The sequence below is a fragment of the Eurypyga helias genome, unplaced genomic scaffold, assembly GCF_000690775.1.
Source record: "Eurypyga helias isolate BGI_N326 unplaced genomic scaffold, ASM69077v1 scaffold5214, whole genome shotgun sequence".
Lineage (NCBI taxonomy): Eukaryota > Metazoa > Chordata > Aves > Eurypygiformes > Eurypygidae > Eurypyga > Eurypyga helias.
Genome location: NW_010246693.1, coordinates 17,480 through 34,704, shown reverse-complemented (window position 1 = coordinate 34,704; position 17,225 = coordinate 17,480). Strand labels below are relative to the sequence as shown.

At 43.0% G+C, this 17,225-nt stretch overlaps 1 protein-coding gene across 1 annotated transcript in view; it reads left to right on the top strand.

The window, feature by feature from the left end:
* Nucleotides 1-6,295, top strand: part of ELP2 (elongator acetyltransferase complex subunit 2) — a gene marked incomplete at its 5' end in the record, with an annotated part of 35,311 nt that extends 29,016 nt beyond the window's left edge. The window contains 6 exons of the mRNA XM_010150477.1: nucleotides 1,404-1,476; nucleotides 1,902-2,088; nucleotides 3,697-3,818; nucleotides 4,328-4,470; nucleotides 5,003-5,116; nucleotides 6,076-6,295. Coding sequence (XP_010148779.1) covers nucleotides 1,404-1,476; nucleotides 1,902-2,088; nucleotides 3,697-3,818; nucleotides 4,328-4,470; nucleotides 5,003-5,116; nucleotides 6,076-6,295 — 859 coding nt within the window. The remainder of the gene's footprint in view (nucleotides 1-1,403; nucleotides 1,477-1,901; nucleotides 2,089-3,696; nucleotides 3,819-4,327; nucleotides 4,471-5,002; nucleotides 5,117-6,075) is intronic.
* Nucleotides 6,296-17,225: the final 10,930 nt, after the last annotated feature.

Below are 17,225 nucleotides of genomic sequence, written 5' to 3'. Positions count from 1 at the left end.
ACATCCTCCTTTGGGCATCCCTCTGCTCTGGCATGGGGTCGTCCCCAGGCTGCAAGGGGTCTTGGCTCCCCTGTGACCCTCCACGGCTGCAGGGGCACAGCCTACCCTCTCACCATGGGCTGCACCACAGGCTGCCGGGGAATCTCTGCTCTGGCACCTGGAGCACCTCCTCCCCTTCCTTGGGGTCTCCAGGGCTGCTGATCTCACTGTTCTCTCCAGCTGCAATTGTTGTCGCACAGTGTTTCCCCCCCACCCTTAAACATGTTATGTCAGAGGCACTACCACTGTCACCAACGGGCTTGGCCTTGGCCAGCGGTGGGTCCGTCTTGCAGCCGGCTGGCATGGGCTGTCGGACGTGCGGGAGGCTCTTCCCACAGGTGTCACGCCTGTAGCTCCCTCCCACTGACACCAAAACCTTGCCACACAAGCACAATACAGCAGTGCGTCTCCAGTCTTCAGCCATGAGTGTGGGAGTCTGTCTATGGGATATGCCCAGCAGTGACTCTTCTGTATTCCATTCAACGGATACAGAGAGTCAGTTGTCATTTAAACAAGTGGCTGTTCTGGGTGCAAGTGTAATCCCATGAACAGCAATCCCATGTAAGAACTTCTTATCAACACTGTGGTCCAAAGGAGTTTATTAAGAGAACTGCCCGTCTCTTCAGAGCTAGGAACCAAAGGGAAACCGCACCCCCACAACTGGTATTAAGCTATTAAGGGTACTTGTCCACTGTTGATTGATTGCGTCTCCAGATTTACTCCCAGTCTGTTTTGTGACTGATTTTAGTTTGTGTTAGTCTGTGTGGCATTTCTGCTTATTAGTTAAATCCTAGTTCAGATATGTGAGCTTGAGTTCCAGTAGAACTCTTGCAAAGATTGATTAAAACTGTATTTCTGGAGGAAGCTAGAAGTTTTCATTTTTTTACAGTGTTGTTTTCCTTTTTCAGACACGATTCTTGTCTTCCTAGTTCAAAAATCTTTCGGTATTTCACAGAACAGGAATCCTTTGGCTGGGTGTTTGTGGTGTATTTCTTTGGTGATCTTCAAATATGTGGTTTCTGATTTTTATTGGTAGTGTGAAAATCTCTTTACAACAAAGTAAGAATACATTAAATGTCGCTTTAATCTTGCTTTGTTAATTATTAGTGTAGCTTCTGCAGTAGTTGATGCTTTAGGACTATGGGTGGGCTGGGGAGATTGTTCTGTAGTCAGTTCCTAAATGTGAATGTATTTATGCAGATGTTTATATTGAATGCTGAACATTATTAGGAGTTACTTGGGACATAATACTGAAATGGTGAGAAGTTCCTGGCAGGTGCCTTTCGTTTTTGCAAAAAGATTTAAATGGTCATAAGAACCTTGATGCCTGTGATGTGTTAAACGTCTGTTCCCCTTTGTTTCAGGTATGGACATGGATATGAAATTTTTTGTGTTGCTTGCAATAATTCAAACACCATAATTGCCTCAGCATGTAAGGTAAGAAGAGATTCTAGCACCATCTAGTGTAAAGTGCCGCTGGATTTCCAGGGCTGGCAGAGCAGGAGTCAGAATTCAGTTCAGGCTGAATTCTGTTCTTTCACTTAAATGCGAAAAATTTTGTATAGACAGTTGCCTTGCGAAAGTGAGAGTGAATGCAGATAGGCTATTATTCGTAAATTATGTAAGATTCAGTTGAAGATGTTACTGAGTTAAATTGTAACAAATGCAGGTATAAAATATTTTCTTGCTGATATATTGCCAGCATTAGTAGAAAGTAGCAAAATGATCTTGAATCTTCCCAGGGAGAGCTGGTTCTGATTTGGTTGCAAGCCTTAAAACAAGGCCTATAACATCTAAATATGTTGAAACATGTGACACTTATATTTGCTTAATTCTCACTGATATTTTTTCCATCGATACAGGCTTCCAGAAAAGAACATGCAACAATTATTTTGTGGAGCACTGCTTCTTGGAAGAAACTGCAGATTTTGTCATTTCACAACCTGACTGTTACTCAGCTGGCATTTTCTCCTAATGATGAATTTTTATTAGCGGTTTCTAGAGACAGGAATTGGTCACTGTGGAGGAAACAAGACTCCTCAGAGTCCGGTAAGATATATCAAATGGATATACGCATTTGAAGACTGTGATTTGTTTGAAATTTTGGCTTCAAAATATTTGGTAGAGAATCGGTAAAATATTCTAATGGCCATTTTCCTTACAGCATGTAAGAATTAGTAGTGTTACAGGCTCCTGTGGCTTTAAGGAGTGCAATTAATGGTGTGTAGGAAAGCTTGAAAGGGAATTAAAAGAGTATAATCAGGCCTAAAATGCTCTTTGATTGATGGATGTGATGAAGTCTGTTACTTGTACTGCTTTCTGCTTGTGATTGTATGTATCAGATTTACTGAAACTGAGTGTATGTGCTGGAGTGTAATGCCTGATCGTCAAACTGGTGTTCTGTCAAGAAAAGCCTCCGTCTCCGTGACCTGTGCAGGCTAGGCTGGAAGGCTCGTTGCTACACCCCTGTCCTGCGTAGGGCTGCCTTGTCCCTGTTTGCTGGGCATGACACACGGAGGCTCTTGACAGCGTTAATCTCCGTCTTTGGTGTGGCTTTCTGATAATCCTGCACAATTGATTAATTTGGCTAGGACTGGCTCTGTTTGGAAAAAGAGCTGATAATGAGAAAGTCAACTGAATCTTTACTAAGACTTTGAGCCTTGCAAAATCATGAGGAGATTGCTATTGAACACTTTAATGCGTTCCTAGAACAGATGCTTGTGCTGAAAACATTTATCATTGCGCTGTTGGCTTAATAGGACATAAACACTGCTGGGCTCTATAGAGTTTTCCTAGAGACTTGGCAGTGAGTTTTGGCCCTTTCAGACAGTGTCCGGTTGTATCCTGGCTTGAGACTCTGTTCTATTCAGAATGTTCTAAAGCTTGGCATGCTGTCCACATTAGTTGCACAGTGTTTCAGGATAAGGAGTATGAATTCTCATAGGAAGTAGGCAAAATCTTCTTTTCCATTAGTTCATCAATAATTTTTCTGTCTACAAAGAACATCATTATCACTGTAAAGCAAAACTGCTGGTATTGGCATCCTAGGAAGTGGTTATTCAAAGTCTTTGCTCCACAGTGACAGCCTTTTCTACTTAGGAAAATCGTTCCCATTTACTGATCTGCTGATCAGATTTATTGCCTGATTGTATGCATATTGAAATGGCAGCTTGTCTCTTTGGGAGCAGATTAATCTTTCTGATTAGATCATTAGGATTTGAGCTCTTGGGGCTTTACTGGTAAATAGGAAGTGCAATGAAATTACTGGGGATATGTGTACGCATGGTAAACATTGCCCTGTACTAAAGCTTTTGAAGTCGTTGTTCTTATGAAAAACTTGTACAGAAGGAACCTGAAGGTCTTATACTTCGACTTAAATTCTTCAGAAACAGATATGTTGATAAAAGATCAAACTGTTCTTACTGTTTTAGTGCTGTGAGGGCTGACCGATACGGTCTTGAATGGGTGCTAATTATCATTGTGTTAGGTGTCTGAAAAAAATATATTTCTGTGGTGCTAAGTATTCCCAGTCGTTTTAAAGTTGAGTGGAATAACAACCGAGTATTCCTGTAGTTCTTACCTACAGTAAGTAAGAGCAACAATTATTTTTAATATGTAGAGTAGTTGAAGCAAGGGTTTTTCTCTGTTTTATTCCAGGACCAGTCTTCGGTTGCTGTGCATACACAGACAAAAATACAGCTGTTCACAGTCGAATCATTTGGTCTTGTGATTGGACACCAGATAGCAAGTATTTTATTACTGGCAGTCGGGACAAAAGGGTAATTAATATAAAAGGAATTTTAAAAGCCCAGAATTATTTTAAATGTATATTAGATTAGCAAATGCTGTGTTCTAACGAGCCCATATTCTGTATATGCACAAAGAGCTTATTGTGTGTGTTACCACAGAAATCAGTGAGACTTTCGTATGCTAAATAAAGTGCTTGAATACGTGTGTACCAGACTGGTCTGCCGGTTGGACTGCTTCCCTTCTTTTTTTCATACAGTAAGACAAGCATATGTCACATAACTTTTATGGGTCTCTTAATTTTTTTCTTTAATTCTCGTAACAGGATCTGTTTTTGTTGTCAGTATCTTTAATGAAATCGGTCAGACTGTCTGAGAAGTTGAGTCTTGGTAGATACATTTTTTTTTTTTTTACTATTTTAGAGGTCATCCACGTTGTTTTGTGCCCTGGGAATATTTTAACTCAGTTATTCCTTATGCTTCTGTAAATGCATTTACTAAAAGATGGAAGTGAATTTCCAAGATGATTCCCTTTCTTCCAGGTCATTATCTGGGGCCAGTGCGATTCATCCCTGACTACTGAAGGCGGTATGTTGGATTCAGTCAAGCCTTGTTCGACAGTGCTGGATGCGGGGGATTCTGTTACTGCTGTTAGTGCCAGCCGGGTGCTTGCTCCTGATGGAAGGTATTGCTGGTTTTCTGTAATGCCGTTTTTTGTCTTTGATTTGAAATTGGTATTCACACACACACACACACACACCCCGTAGTCAGTTTTCTGTAGCTAAATAGCTTGTCAAATCTACCTGTCAACTATTTTGTCCATTCTCTGAACTGAATTAACTCTCCTCTTTTTATTTCCTAGCCTTCTTTTCAGGTGTACAGTAGCTTCTCTCTGGTCAGTGTAACAAGAAAACAAAGAGGGGAGGGGGGCATTAATGGGCCTGAAATGTGTTCATTCTTCCAACAGTATTGGCTGGGCTGATGCTGGAATAAGCTCCTTATTCTTTTTCCTAACCACATCTATTTTGCAGGTTTCTGCTTTCCTCATTTTTGATTAGGAAGTTTTGAATTACATTATATTTTTTTTTTTTAATGAAAAAGTAAATAACAAGTCAAAGGGCAGTGTTTGCTATTTTTTCCAGCTTGCATTAGGGCTGACTTCACTGAGTGGCCTCCTGTAACCGCTTTCAGACCTAAGGCTGTTGTTCTCCTGACAGGTACATTATTGCAATAGGCTTAGAGAGTGGGAAGATTACCTTGTATGCATGGAAGCAGAGTGGGCAGGAACCAGCACCTGCTGACTGGACCCTATGTGTTGAGATGGATAACAGGTATGTCTTTGGAAGTAAGTTAGGAGCCAGGGAAGTAAGTTAGGAGCAAGGGAATTCTTGTGGCTAATATGGCTGGAGTTCTGTTCTTACATTATAAAATTATATGAGACTGTTTTATTTGTATATAGAAAACTGTTACCCTTTTAGGAAAAGGCTAATCCCTGAAAGTCTAAAGATGCCTTTAAACCAAGCATGGAAATTTAAAAATACTGGTTATTTAGATGTATTAAAAAAAAAAAAAAAAAAAAAAAAAAAAAAAAAACCCACACAAAAACCACACCCCAACACAACACAACACCCCACCCCCAAACTTTATTACCTTTACCCATCAGATGATAGAAAACACTGAAGAGAGGGGAAAAAAGAATCACTGTCTGTATACATCAGCAAAACATTCTGGAGCAGATGACAGCAAGTTTTCAAGAGCAGCTTCTAGCAGAAACCAGAGGAATGACAAGCCGTACGTGGTGCTGCTTGCTGCAGTGACAGCCAGAGAAACTCTCTGTGGGGAGACTTGAGTGTTTCACTTGGAGCACTCCCCTAGGTTCTTTCTTCGCACAGTGGCATCAGTAGTACCCGAAGGGAAAGTTGATGGTGACTTTTTGGCCTGTGTGTGCTTGGAGCGAATTGGAAAGAGACACCAGATAACAGGAAATCGCAGGCTGAAAGCCAGAAATCTGTCATATCTCAGTAACTGAGATGCTGGACTTGCAGCTTAATGTGGTAAAACTTGGAATCAATAGCTGTTTAAATTATTGATGAGCGGGAGGATAAAATGTCATTACTGTTAATGGCCCTACTCATTTTAAGAACTTAATACCTGCTGGTTGTCACAAGTCAGTCTTTCCTCAGCTGGTAGCGTTAGAAGAGTGCTAATTATACAAATGTTGATGTTTACACTTGCATGCCCAGCTGTGTGTGACATTTTGCAGTTACGTATGGATTTCTTGCTGTTGCAGCCAAAGTCACGCTCTTGCTGTGAAACGCTTAAGTTGGAGACATCGTGCGGGCAGAGCTGGATGTAATGATCGGAACAGCAGCGAGTGGTTGCAACTTGCAAGTTGTGGAGCTGATCACTGCGTTAAGATATTCAATGTCAACAGACTGGCTCTTCAGTCTGTTTCAGACAGCAGGACAGGCCCTGCAAAACAGAGTCACAATGCTTTATTTCAGCATTAACCGTTTGGATTGCTGAATTTTCTGTCTTCTGCTCTGGAAAGTGCAACATCTGGCGTAACTTAATAAAGCAACTTTTGTGGCTGTTTGAAATGTCAAATATTTTTCTAATTCTGCAGTTCTAGGAATATGAAGTGTGTATATACATGTTTTGGTTGGTCAGTATCCTGGAACTGAGGGATGGGAGAAAGATAATGAGACAGTTGTTTACTGCAGCTATGGGGATGGGTGGGAAGCTGCCAGTACTTGGGTTCCTCTGTGCTTGGAATTGTGAGTGGAGTACTGAATTGTTTTGAACTCCTTATTCCTCTTAAACTCAACTGCCAGTTGGCCTGTGAGTGGTGACACTGTGTGTTTAAGCATGTGCAGTTAACCAGAGATCAGGGTTAAAGATACAGCTTTCTCTGCCTTCTGAATGTATGTCACAGCCCTCATCCAAGTCTTTACTAAGTCTTAGCTTAGCAAAGCTCTTACTTTAAGAGGAGCAGTTTGTGTCTGCGTGCTTGGACAGGCCTGCTTCCTTGTTTTTCCTGGCTATATTCCTCCTTCTTCTGCTGTGCAGTGTGCTGGGCTCACGCTTCTTGGTCATGTGGGGCTTAAAGCCTGACACACAGACCACTTAAAGCTTCTGGCGTCTCCTCTGTGTACCTGTGAGCCCTTGCTGAGCAGAGTGCTACAGAAGGGCCACCCCTTGCTCTGCTGGAGGGCTGTCCTCTACAGTTTGGGCTGGGAGAGCTTAGAGGTATCAGTAGGCAGGAGCTGAACGGTGGCAGCCATTCCTTAGAGTGCCTGTGGACTCTTCCTGCCCGAGCGCCCCATAGCTACTCTGGTGAGAAGTTGAACCACTTATTTGTCTGATTGTCTTGTAATTTAAATCGTATGATAATAGACCTCAGCCAGTCTGTCTGCAATTCCAAAATCTAATTAGCAATCAGTTAAACCTTGGGAGTGAAATGATTTTTATTCCTGAAGCACTTGCTACCTGAACTGGTAGTGCAGAAATAATTGGAATTGTGCTTAACTTTTTACTGTGTTGCATCTTTAAAGAACGGTTCTTTTGGAGTGGGCCAAGTGCTTTTCAGAATAATTACAGTTTATGGTTTAAAGGTTTTGATATTTTAGCTTTTTATTTTCCATTCTATTTTTCAGCATTAAAAGAATCATTTTTTGAAATGACTTAGGAGAACAAAAACCTGACTTCTTAATAAAGATGCTTTGCCGTGTTTGACTTGTGGTATCCCATGCTTTTCTTGCACGTGTGCTTTAAACATTAGTGTATTTTATTTGTCTGGGAATTTTTGAACCACCATATACCTGGCAAAAGAAAGATGTAACTTATCACTCATGAGGCTTCAGAAAGTTGCCAGAAGTGGAAATTTATTCTGTGGCACAACTGTAATGTGGTATCTTACCTGCAATTTGACGATTATACTGGATAATACTTTCCAGCATCAGAACATCCCATGCAGCCACTCTTGCCTATAGGCAGAAATGAAACGTCGTATTGTCCTTTTTATTTTGTGAGCTGCTGTCATTAAACGAGCATCATCTATCACACGATTTGGTAATCCATTCCATTACCTCTGGGATTCTTGTGGCTCAATCACATTGAGGAATATACCTCGTTATTCTGACTTTAAATACATCAGATTAGTCTGTTGATCTCCCAAGTCTGAGTGTTTGTAACAGACACTTTATTTTCGATTAAGTTGGAGGTTGTCAGGAGACGCTTTGACACGTGATTAATATTTATTTGTGTGCGTTGTTGTCTTTGTTCACATATCACTTTACTGTGCATTTAGTGGGCGTGACTTTTACATATGCCTTTATCTTCTCAGTAAATCCACTGAGATCCATCAGTCTTTACAAACCAATATGTACATCAGCAGCAGGGTAACAAGTCAGACGCTGATTTCGTTATCCCAATTAATATCAGAAAGTTATTTGGATCAGTGTGTGTGTGATCAGTGGGTCAATGTGTGTGTGAACCCAAGGGGAAATCAGTGTAATTATAGTGATCATTTTGGGGGGGTAGTGTCGTCTGCCTGATGAAGAACAAAGTTCTTTAAACAGCAAAATAGTAACCTTTAAGCTTGTAAGTCCCTAGAAAAAGTGTTTTTTCTTTGGTTTCTTTTAAAAAATAGAGAAAAGTTCTGTCATTGCTGTTCTTGTGAAATTCCATTCCTACCCATCCTTTTTTTTCTTTTTTTCTTTTTTTTTCCCTAAAAATGTGATTATTTTTTATGGCCTCCCTTAAATGAAAACTTTAATCGTGCTCAGGTGTATTTTGGAAGATAGAGTTAGTCTCCATACTTTGCAATTGCTTGGATCGCCCTCTTTGTCGCAGATAGTTCAATGTCACATGATAAAAGCAAAGTTGAGGTAAGTGCAATCTTACCTATTTCTTCCAATTTATCTTCAAGACTATCAAATAAGCTCTGCCAAGCCCAATCTTAAAAGCTCCAACTTTTCACAACACGGTCTCCGATACTGCATTTGTTTTCCCTTAATCATTTGAGGCAGTATCGTGTCCGATGGTCAGAGGTAAAAACTTGCTGCCTGTAATCATGATGGTCCCAGCTTTGCTCTTTCCTGTTGTTCCTAATGTAAGGCACAAGGACACTACTCTAGTGATGAGAGCCTGGAGGCAAATAGTACCCATCAAAATGCACCTGTCTGGTCCACTTCGTGGATTTCCCACTCCAGTAGCATGACACATTTCTGAGTTTCTGTCTTCATCTCTGTTATCAGCTGGGAGAAGGGCAGCGTGTTTATGTTGAACACCTGTGATCTAGCAGGGTACAAAGCAGATGCAGCACCCCCTTGTGCTGGTTGTGGTTGGGATAGTTAATTTTCCTCACAGTAGCTGGTGTGAGGTTGTGTTTTGGATTTGTGCTGAGAATATTGACAACATACTAATGGTTTTGGTTGTTGCTAAGCAATGTTTACATTAAGCCAAGGACTTTATCAATTTCTCATACTGTCCCTGTGTTCCCAGCTTCTTCTCTACAAGAAGCTGGGAGGGGACACAGGACAGCTGACCCAAACTGACCAAAGGGACATTTCATGCCATAAGACATAATGCTCAGTGTATAACTTGAGGGAGTTGACTGGGGGGGGTGGGGAGGGGTCTGGCTTTCGGGGCGCTCTGGTCTCTTGGCTCTTGCAGCTCAGGGTGTCAGTCAAGGGGTGGTGAGTAGTGGTACCTTACCACTAAATAGTAGCATAGATGTAATTAAACATTGGCATAAGCGCTGACGCAGATGAGGCTTTGTTACCCGCAAATTTGGGCTCTTTGCAGATTGTGAGTTTCCATGAGTTTTCCTGCAAACAGTTGCTTTTTACAGCTGTTCCATGTGGATTTTCATCTCCAGTGAGTGAGCCTGAGGTACAGCTTCTTGTCTAGACAATGATGGATTTTTTTCTTCTATCTCAAGCTTATAAAATCTCTGGATTTTAACCTTTGTACACTACTTTTTGGACAGACCTGGGTCTAAATTATCTAGTTGATCAAAATAACGCATAAGGATGTGTGTCTATGTGCGTCAACCGAGAAACAAATCGGTGGGAGACCAGGGTCAAAACTTAAACCCATTTTACAAATGTCTAACTCAAGCTCTGAGAAAATGCCAACACTTGCCTCGTATTTTGCCCTTATGCCATTAATGCTTTAGTTGACTCTTTTAACGATGGTCTTTACCACGTAAAGCTTGCATGGTACCAAGACAAAACCAACACAGAACATCTATCCTTAAAACCAGTTTATGGTTTTGTCCATAGGGTTGCTATTGGAAAATTCCACAATAGTCGCATCAGCTTTTATCCCAAACTTCCAGGAAGTAAATTGCTTCCTATGCTGCAGTTGGTGGGTAAGTTTCCAAGTTTTATTTTATTTCATTTTAAAAAATGAGCTGTGCATCTTTCTGCATCAACCATAGCCATAAATACATTTCAAAAGCCTGTAATCATCCCAGTTTGAATCCTGGTGGCATCTGCTTTCAAACACTACACACCACAGTGTTTATTCCCACTCCAGTTTTCACTGTTGAAATTATACTGCTGCTTTATCTCCCCCCACCTGATTCAAAGGCCATGGAAATGAGCCAGTGCCATTAGCCTCTCCAAGGTGTCCCATTAAGGACCACCTGGAAAGCGCACCACTGGAAAGGTGTTCTGCAGGGGGAAATCTCCATGCCAACATCTTCATGTGGACAAAGAACGTCCTTTTATTGCAAAGCAAAGATGCTTGGAGACTTTTTTTAAACTGACAAAGTAAAGAGCTACAGGAAAGACAAGGAGAACACAGTTTGTAGTTTCTCTGAGCCTGTTTTCCTTTGGTTTAGAGGATGTGTAAGGGCCCTTATGCATCTTTTGCTGCTGAAAGTGAAGCTCTAGAATTCTCTTAAGATCAAAGCTTAAAAAGACTTGGGACAAGTAAAGTAAATACTTAAATATGAAAATTATTTTTACTGATTATAATAAACATTATGCACCAGAAGAAAGTGTAATAAACTGTAGTCCTCTGGACTAGCCTGCAATAACACTTTAAGAAATGAGTTGTTGGCAAAGAATGCAGTGCTCTGAAATTCCTGGCTTCTTGTGCAGTGCCATTAAGAATGGAGTTGGAAAAATTGATGGGATAAAGTAAAGATTTACAAAGAATATTCTAATACTGTGTGATGTATTTGAGATAAAGCCACCACACCGATGTTTTGGATGGCCACTATCAAAAGTATTTTGCTGTCTGTGTGCTGTTTGAGTGAGTCCAGAGGAGGCCAAGAAGATGCTCAGAGGGCTGGAGCACCTCTGCTTTGGGGACAGGCTGAGAGAGTTGGGCTTGTTCAGCCTGGAGAAGAGAAGGCTCCGGGGAGACCTTATTGCAGCCTTCCAGTACCTGAAGGGGCCTGCAAGGAAGCTGGGGGGGACTTTTTACAAGGGCCTGTAGTGACAGGACAAGGGGTAACAGGTTTGAATTGAAAGTGGGGAGATTTAGATTGGATATCAGGAAGAAATTCTTCCTGGAGAGGGTGGTGAGGCACTGGCACAGGTTGCCCAGAGAAGCTGTGGCTGCCCCATCCCTGGAAGTGTTCAAGGCCAGGCTGGATGAGGCTTTGAGCAACCTGGTCTAGTGGAAGGTGTCCCTGCCCATGGCAGGGAGGTTGGAACTAGATGGTCTTTAAGGTCCCTTCCAACCCTAACCATTCCATGACCTCATGGCTGAGGATACAAAGTTGTTTCATGTAGTGAGACTTGGAGGAGTAGGATTGTCTTGTCCTACTGTAGAAGCATCTCTGAAAAAGAAAGCAAGAAACGGCCTGGGTCTTGTTTATAATCTGAGATCTATAACCAAAATCAAACACTTCCTGAGAGTATCCAAAGCCGTCTTAGATCTGTTGCTCCAAAATGTAGGCATCATCAAGTCTGTGTTGGTCCAAAGAGGCGGGCTAACCCTGACTGTAGTAGCGAGTGTAACTGGGAAGATGAGATGCTGACATTCAGTCCTAGGATCACTTGCCGGGGCTCACGTGGCGGGCTCTGTAAACACTGCTGCCAGCGTCGAGCTGTCGATTGTGACAATTTTTCTGTTATGAAGGGGGAAAAAGGAACAGGTTCCACGTTATGCTAAGCCTTAAAACACATATTCTGCTGTCATCTGTCTTGTGGGCTGGGACTCCAGAAGTAATGAGAAGCTGGTGAAAATTTCAAGGAAGTCAATTATTGAGCTCTCAGCTATTGAAAACATCACTTTGGCAACTGAGTAATCTCTGTTTTCCCAAATATTTAAGGGGAAGAGATGAGAGTGCTCCGAGGCTCGCTGCCGATTGCAGCTATTGCGGAGATGAGGGAAGAGGAGGAAACAGCTGCGTCCTCATTTAGACTCGAACCTCACTTTAAAGAAGAAGTGGCTGTTGCAAACAAGAAAACTTTTAAAATAACTGAAATGGGCAGCAAAAATATTGCTTGCTCTGTTTTAAGGAGCATCTGGAGCTGTACAAAGGATGAGACAAAAATCTCTGACAGTACAAAAATCAGAATTTGTCTTTAGCGCCTCAGGAAGCCGTTGGAGAGGGGAGTTGTGGAGCACAGTTGAACAATGCTCTGCTACTGCTGTTTTACCGGGAGCTACAGTGGTAATTCTGAGGTGGCAGGGCAGCGTGTTCCCCCCAGGACTTTTGCCCTGTGTACTGGCACATCCTTGCTCAGTTGTTGCACCTTCCTTCAGGCACTCGGCCAGCCAGGGGTCTGCCTTTGTGCCAGTGCCAACCACCACATGTCCCTTATCCTGCCTCTGCCTTTTCTGGCAGAAAGCCTGGGGGGCTATGGGCCCCTCTGCCGATTGATCCCCAGTACTCACGCTCAAGTGTAGCTCCTGCTCTTGGGTGACCAGCTCTTGTAACTCTATCCAAATAGTTTGCGTTTGATGGCATTTTCAGACTTCACTAGCATCATACTTAATTTTCTGCGGTAACTCATCTGTGCTATAATGCGGTGATAAAACTAAAAATGATCTGCTCTTTCTGGAAGGAATTTAGGGTTGGTTATCTGACAAACCCTGATGCCATACCATAATAACGGGGCTAGGTCCAGTACCCTGGGGTATCAGCACCGACCAGGCATGCCCTGGGCTTGAAGTCCTCTGAGAGGTGTGCCACATAATTGGTGTTGGCGTGATTCAGCTGACATTGCTGCTGTACAAGCAAGGGGAGAGGAGGTGTTACGCCTGGGGTAATTGCCATGTTATGGTAGTGTCACCCTTATATAGACTCCAGCTGACCCCAGATGAAATAACAATGGGTACAACAACCAGAATTTTTACTGCAGAGGAGCTATTTCCCCTTGAATCAAGAACTCCTGCAAACAGGGATGCCTGTTCTTTTTTCCTAAGCCTTTCCTGCTCTTTACTCACCCACTCTTCTTCTAAGAAAGCATTTTGCCGCCTTAGTCCCTTCTCCATTCTTGCAGGCCCCTAAATCCTCATGTAATCAATCCTTATTTTCTCAACATCCTCTTCTCTCTTCCTATTGTTCTTGTAAGATAATCCTATGCTTTTTAATACATGATCCTCAGAGAGTTTATACATCTCAAGCCTGACATCCTCTTGGTATTTCCTCTTCTGCCTTCTGTGTCTCTGTGCCTGATTCTTCCTTTGCTGGGTTTTGGGCTTTTGGTATTTACACAGGCTGTCCAGTCTTATTACCTCCTCTTTCTCTGACAGCAAATTACTGGCGTCTGTGTGAGCAGCATACCCTTCCTCCTCACTAAAGCATAAGTTGTCTACCTGCCACTGGGGGGAATTTTTCTCCTCTGCAAAAATGAATTGACTGCTGTCTCCCCAAGGGGAGCTCTCCTAGCGCTTTTCAAGATAAAGCAATCGTTATGTTTGCCTTTCCATTTCATAATCTTGGAGACTCTCCATCCTAGGAGTTTTCATATAAAGATGTATCTCTGCGAGAGCGCGCCTGTGCTCCGCAGACATTCTTTATAGAGCGTAGAAGCTTTCTGCTGCTTTGACATGTCAGGCAGTCCTTTGTGGGGCAGTTGCCTATCGATGCTCTGGATGCTACAAGCCTCTGCCACTGTCCTCAGAGAGCACCAACCTGCACCACACGTTTCTCCTTCTCTGCAGAAGAGGTTCAGCCAGGGAGGCTGACAAAGCTGCAGCGCAGGGAGGCACCTGAGATACCCATAGGTTGTTCTGTGTAGGTCTTCCTGGTGGGTCCGTCCGACCTACGCAGGCGCTAAAGGTGTGATGTAGGGACCTACTGCGGGTGCTTTGGTCCAACTTCTGCTTCTTCGGGGTGTGCCTGCAGTCTCTCCGTGTCGCAAACACTGCTGTGCCTTCCGTAACTGTCCCAGTTCACTAGGCCCTTTGGGATTAGTCGAGGTGGGAACCCCTCTGCGGCTGGTGAGCATTGGTTCAGGATGGCAGGCCACCCCATAGTTATAGCTACACAAAATGTAGTCTGCTAAAGCCAATCAAAAGGTGCAAATGCTGGTGTTGGTTAGCAAACAACAGCTTCAACTTTTCCTACCCATCCAAAAAAAAAAAAAAATTGTGTTTACTTTATCATGTAAACAGTATTATTATAGCTCCAAACAGGAGTTATGTCTGGGATGTGAAATTCTGCAGTTCCCTTTAATTGCTCAAGAGTGCATTTCCGTAGGTTAGTAGTATTGGGAATTGTTAGCACGGAGCTATTGTTAACTAAAATATAACCAGATTGTGGTTTACAGAGCAATAGGATCATGGGATTATTAAAATCGGAAGGGAGCTCTGGGAGCTCCTAGTCCAAATTTCCACTTCAGGCGGGTTCAGCTGTGAGATCAGACCAGGCTGCTCAGGTCTTTATCTGGTCTGGTCTTGAAAGTCTCGAAGGATGGAGACTGCGCAGCCCCTCTGAGCAACGTGTTTCCTTGCTGACTGTTTTTGTGGTGAAAAACATTTATTATTACACCAGTGGTGAACCCCTTTCTCGTTTTGGCATATGCCCTCTGCGACTTCCTGCATCTCACCACTGCGAAGAGCTGGGCTCCATCTTCTTCACGGCCACCTCCTCCTAGGTGTCAGAAGGCTGCTGCCCGCAAAGCCCTCTCTGCCCCAGGCTGAACCAGCCCTGTCCCCCAGCCTCCTTTCACACGGCAACTGCTCCACCTCCCTCTCCACCTTGGGGGCCCTCTGCTGCACTTATTCCAGTTTAACAACACCTTTCCTGTATTGGGGGACCCCAAACTGGACCGGCACACACGGTCTTGTTATAATAGACCAGTCTAAAGTCTACTGTACAGTTTCCTCCAATGTGAAGCCCAAGTCTATAACACTTTCTTCTTTAAACTCACCGTAAAACATCCCTTTCCCACAGTATTCTTTTCTGGGCACCTGACGGGGTGGTGGCAATGCAAGCCTGGTACCTTCCCTGTACCTGCTGTGCAATGTACTCTGACATTTCCCTGAGCCGTGAACTTGGACATCGCTCCGACCAAAGAGCGAGCCAAGGAGCCCCTTTCTTCTCAGTCAAATAGCCTTGCGCTGTGTTCCCACCACTGGCAGGGTGGAAAGGGCAGAAGAAAGGGCTGGGGGTTTGGCTCAGGCTGGAAGCTCTGCTTTCCTCCTGCACGACATCTGGCTCAAGGGGGTGTCCAGAGCCCACAGCAGAGCTGCAATCCATGTTAACCATTGCCCCGTGGCCTGGGGTGGCCGGTGGTGCCATTTGTTTAGATAGGAAGCCGACTACACTACGCACAGGAACTGTTCTATTGATGGTGAAACCAAACAGCCCCTCACCCCTACACATTCTGTATTTAAAAAGTACTTGTCTTCTATCTCAGAGGAAAAGAAATGGATGTTACTAAATATGCTTCAACTGTGGTCATTTTACTGAAAAAGAGGTGATTTTATTGCTTCCATGTGCCTAGGACCACCAGGTGGCAATATAAGAAAAAGGATAAGGTGTGTGTTCCCAGCACCTGCCATGTATGCCCAAAAATTCAAAATAAATTACAAATATATTCATTTCTTCATATGGTGAAACTCTTCCCAAATTCCAGTGACTTATGTTTCAGGAACATCTTGAACCAGAGGAAGCATCCTTGTGCCTATTAGCTATTGATGAATTTATTTTTCCTTCCATGGGTTTGTCCAATTGCTTTTCGAGTCCATGCAAATTTGTACTTCCCCCAGTGATTAATGGGAAATAATTCCCCAGGTTAACTCTGTGCCAGTAAGAAGATGCATCTCTTATTTGGGAAATTTGATGCCTGTTTGATATTGTACTAGGAAAGGAAAGGATAGGATCAGTTGGGGTTTTTTCTGTCTCCATGCCACTCCTGATTTTATAGACCTCTAGCATATTCCCCACCCATGGATTTATTTTCCAGTCTGAGGAGGCCTGCTGTAGTTAAGTGTCCCTTTTATGGCAGCTGTACTTTTCCTTTCACCAAACTTACTGCCTCTTCCCCAGTACTGCATTATTTCTACCAATAAAGAAGTGTTTATTACTTTTTTTGAACCTTTTCATTTATTAAGACTTGTCTGGGAGTGACTAGTAAACCAAACTGCTTGTTTAAAGTACTAGCAAATTTTTTTGTTTGTTTTGTTTGAAAACAAATCAAAACTTTCTTATTTGAAGCATTTAAAGCATGTGATGTGAATTTAATGATGCCTTTTGGGTATTTGTGATGAGGCGCAGCTTCTTGCCTTTGGAATGTTTTATTCTTTCCTCATTTAAGCCATAAATTGATTTTTCTAATATCGTTCTGGTCTGCAGCGACAAGTGTCGGGGCCTTGGAATCGCCATGCGCTGCGGAACGATTAGCACTTGCTGTTAAAGAATAAAGCTAATGCTAAAATAACAGGGTAGCTGCAACCCAAGGCTGGAGGTACTGGCAGCATATGCCTGGGAAGTCTGTGCAGCAGCTTTCTTATGCCTCCTGCGTCTTTGCAGCTCCGTCAAAGAATCAGTCAATCACGGTGGTGAGAATTTCCTTTATTGACTCAGTAAAAATAGAGAAGGCTGGGGAGTGACTTCTGCGGTTCGGTGAAAGCCTTTCCAGCCGTGTCAGGAAGGGGGGTTTTCACACCGCGTGGAAGACCTCCCAGCAGACGTGACAGATGCCGGAAACCTTTTCCGGTTGACCTTGCCAACAAAATTAGTGGAGAGGTAAAAGTCTCCATGGGATTTTACGGATTTAAAACCAAACAAATCATTGATTTTTTAAGTCCAAAGGAAAGTGCTGTAGCTGTTCAGCTTGTCCTTTTGCATAACGTAGGAGGGAATTATTGTACCCTGCTGAGTTGCGGGGCAGAGCAGTGACTCTAGGGTTTTTTTCCATGACAGCACTCTGTTAGCCAGGAAGACCTTTTAAAAAGCAACTGAAGTTTGAAATATCGTGCTCCTCCACAACTCGCTCACTATAGCATGACTAAAAGAGATGC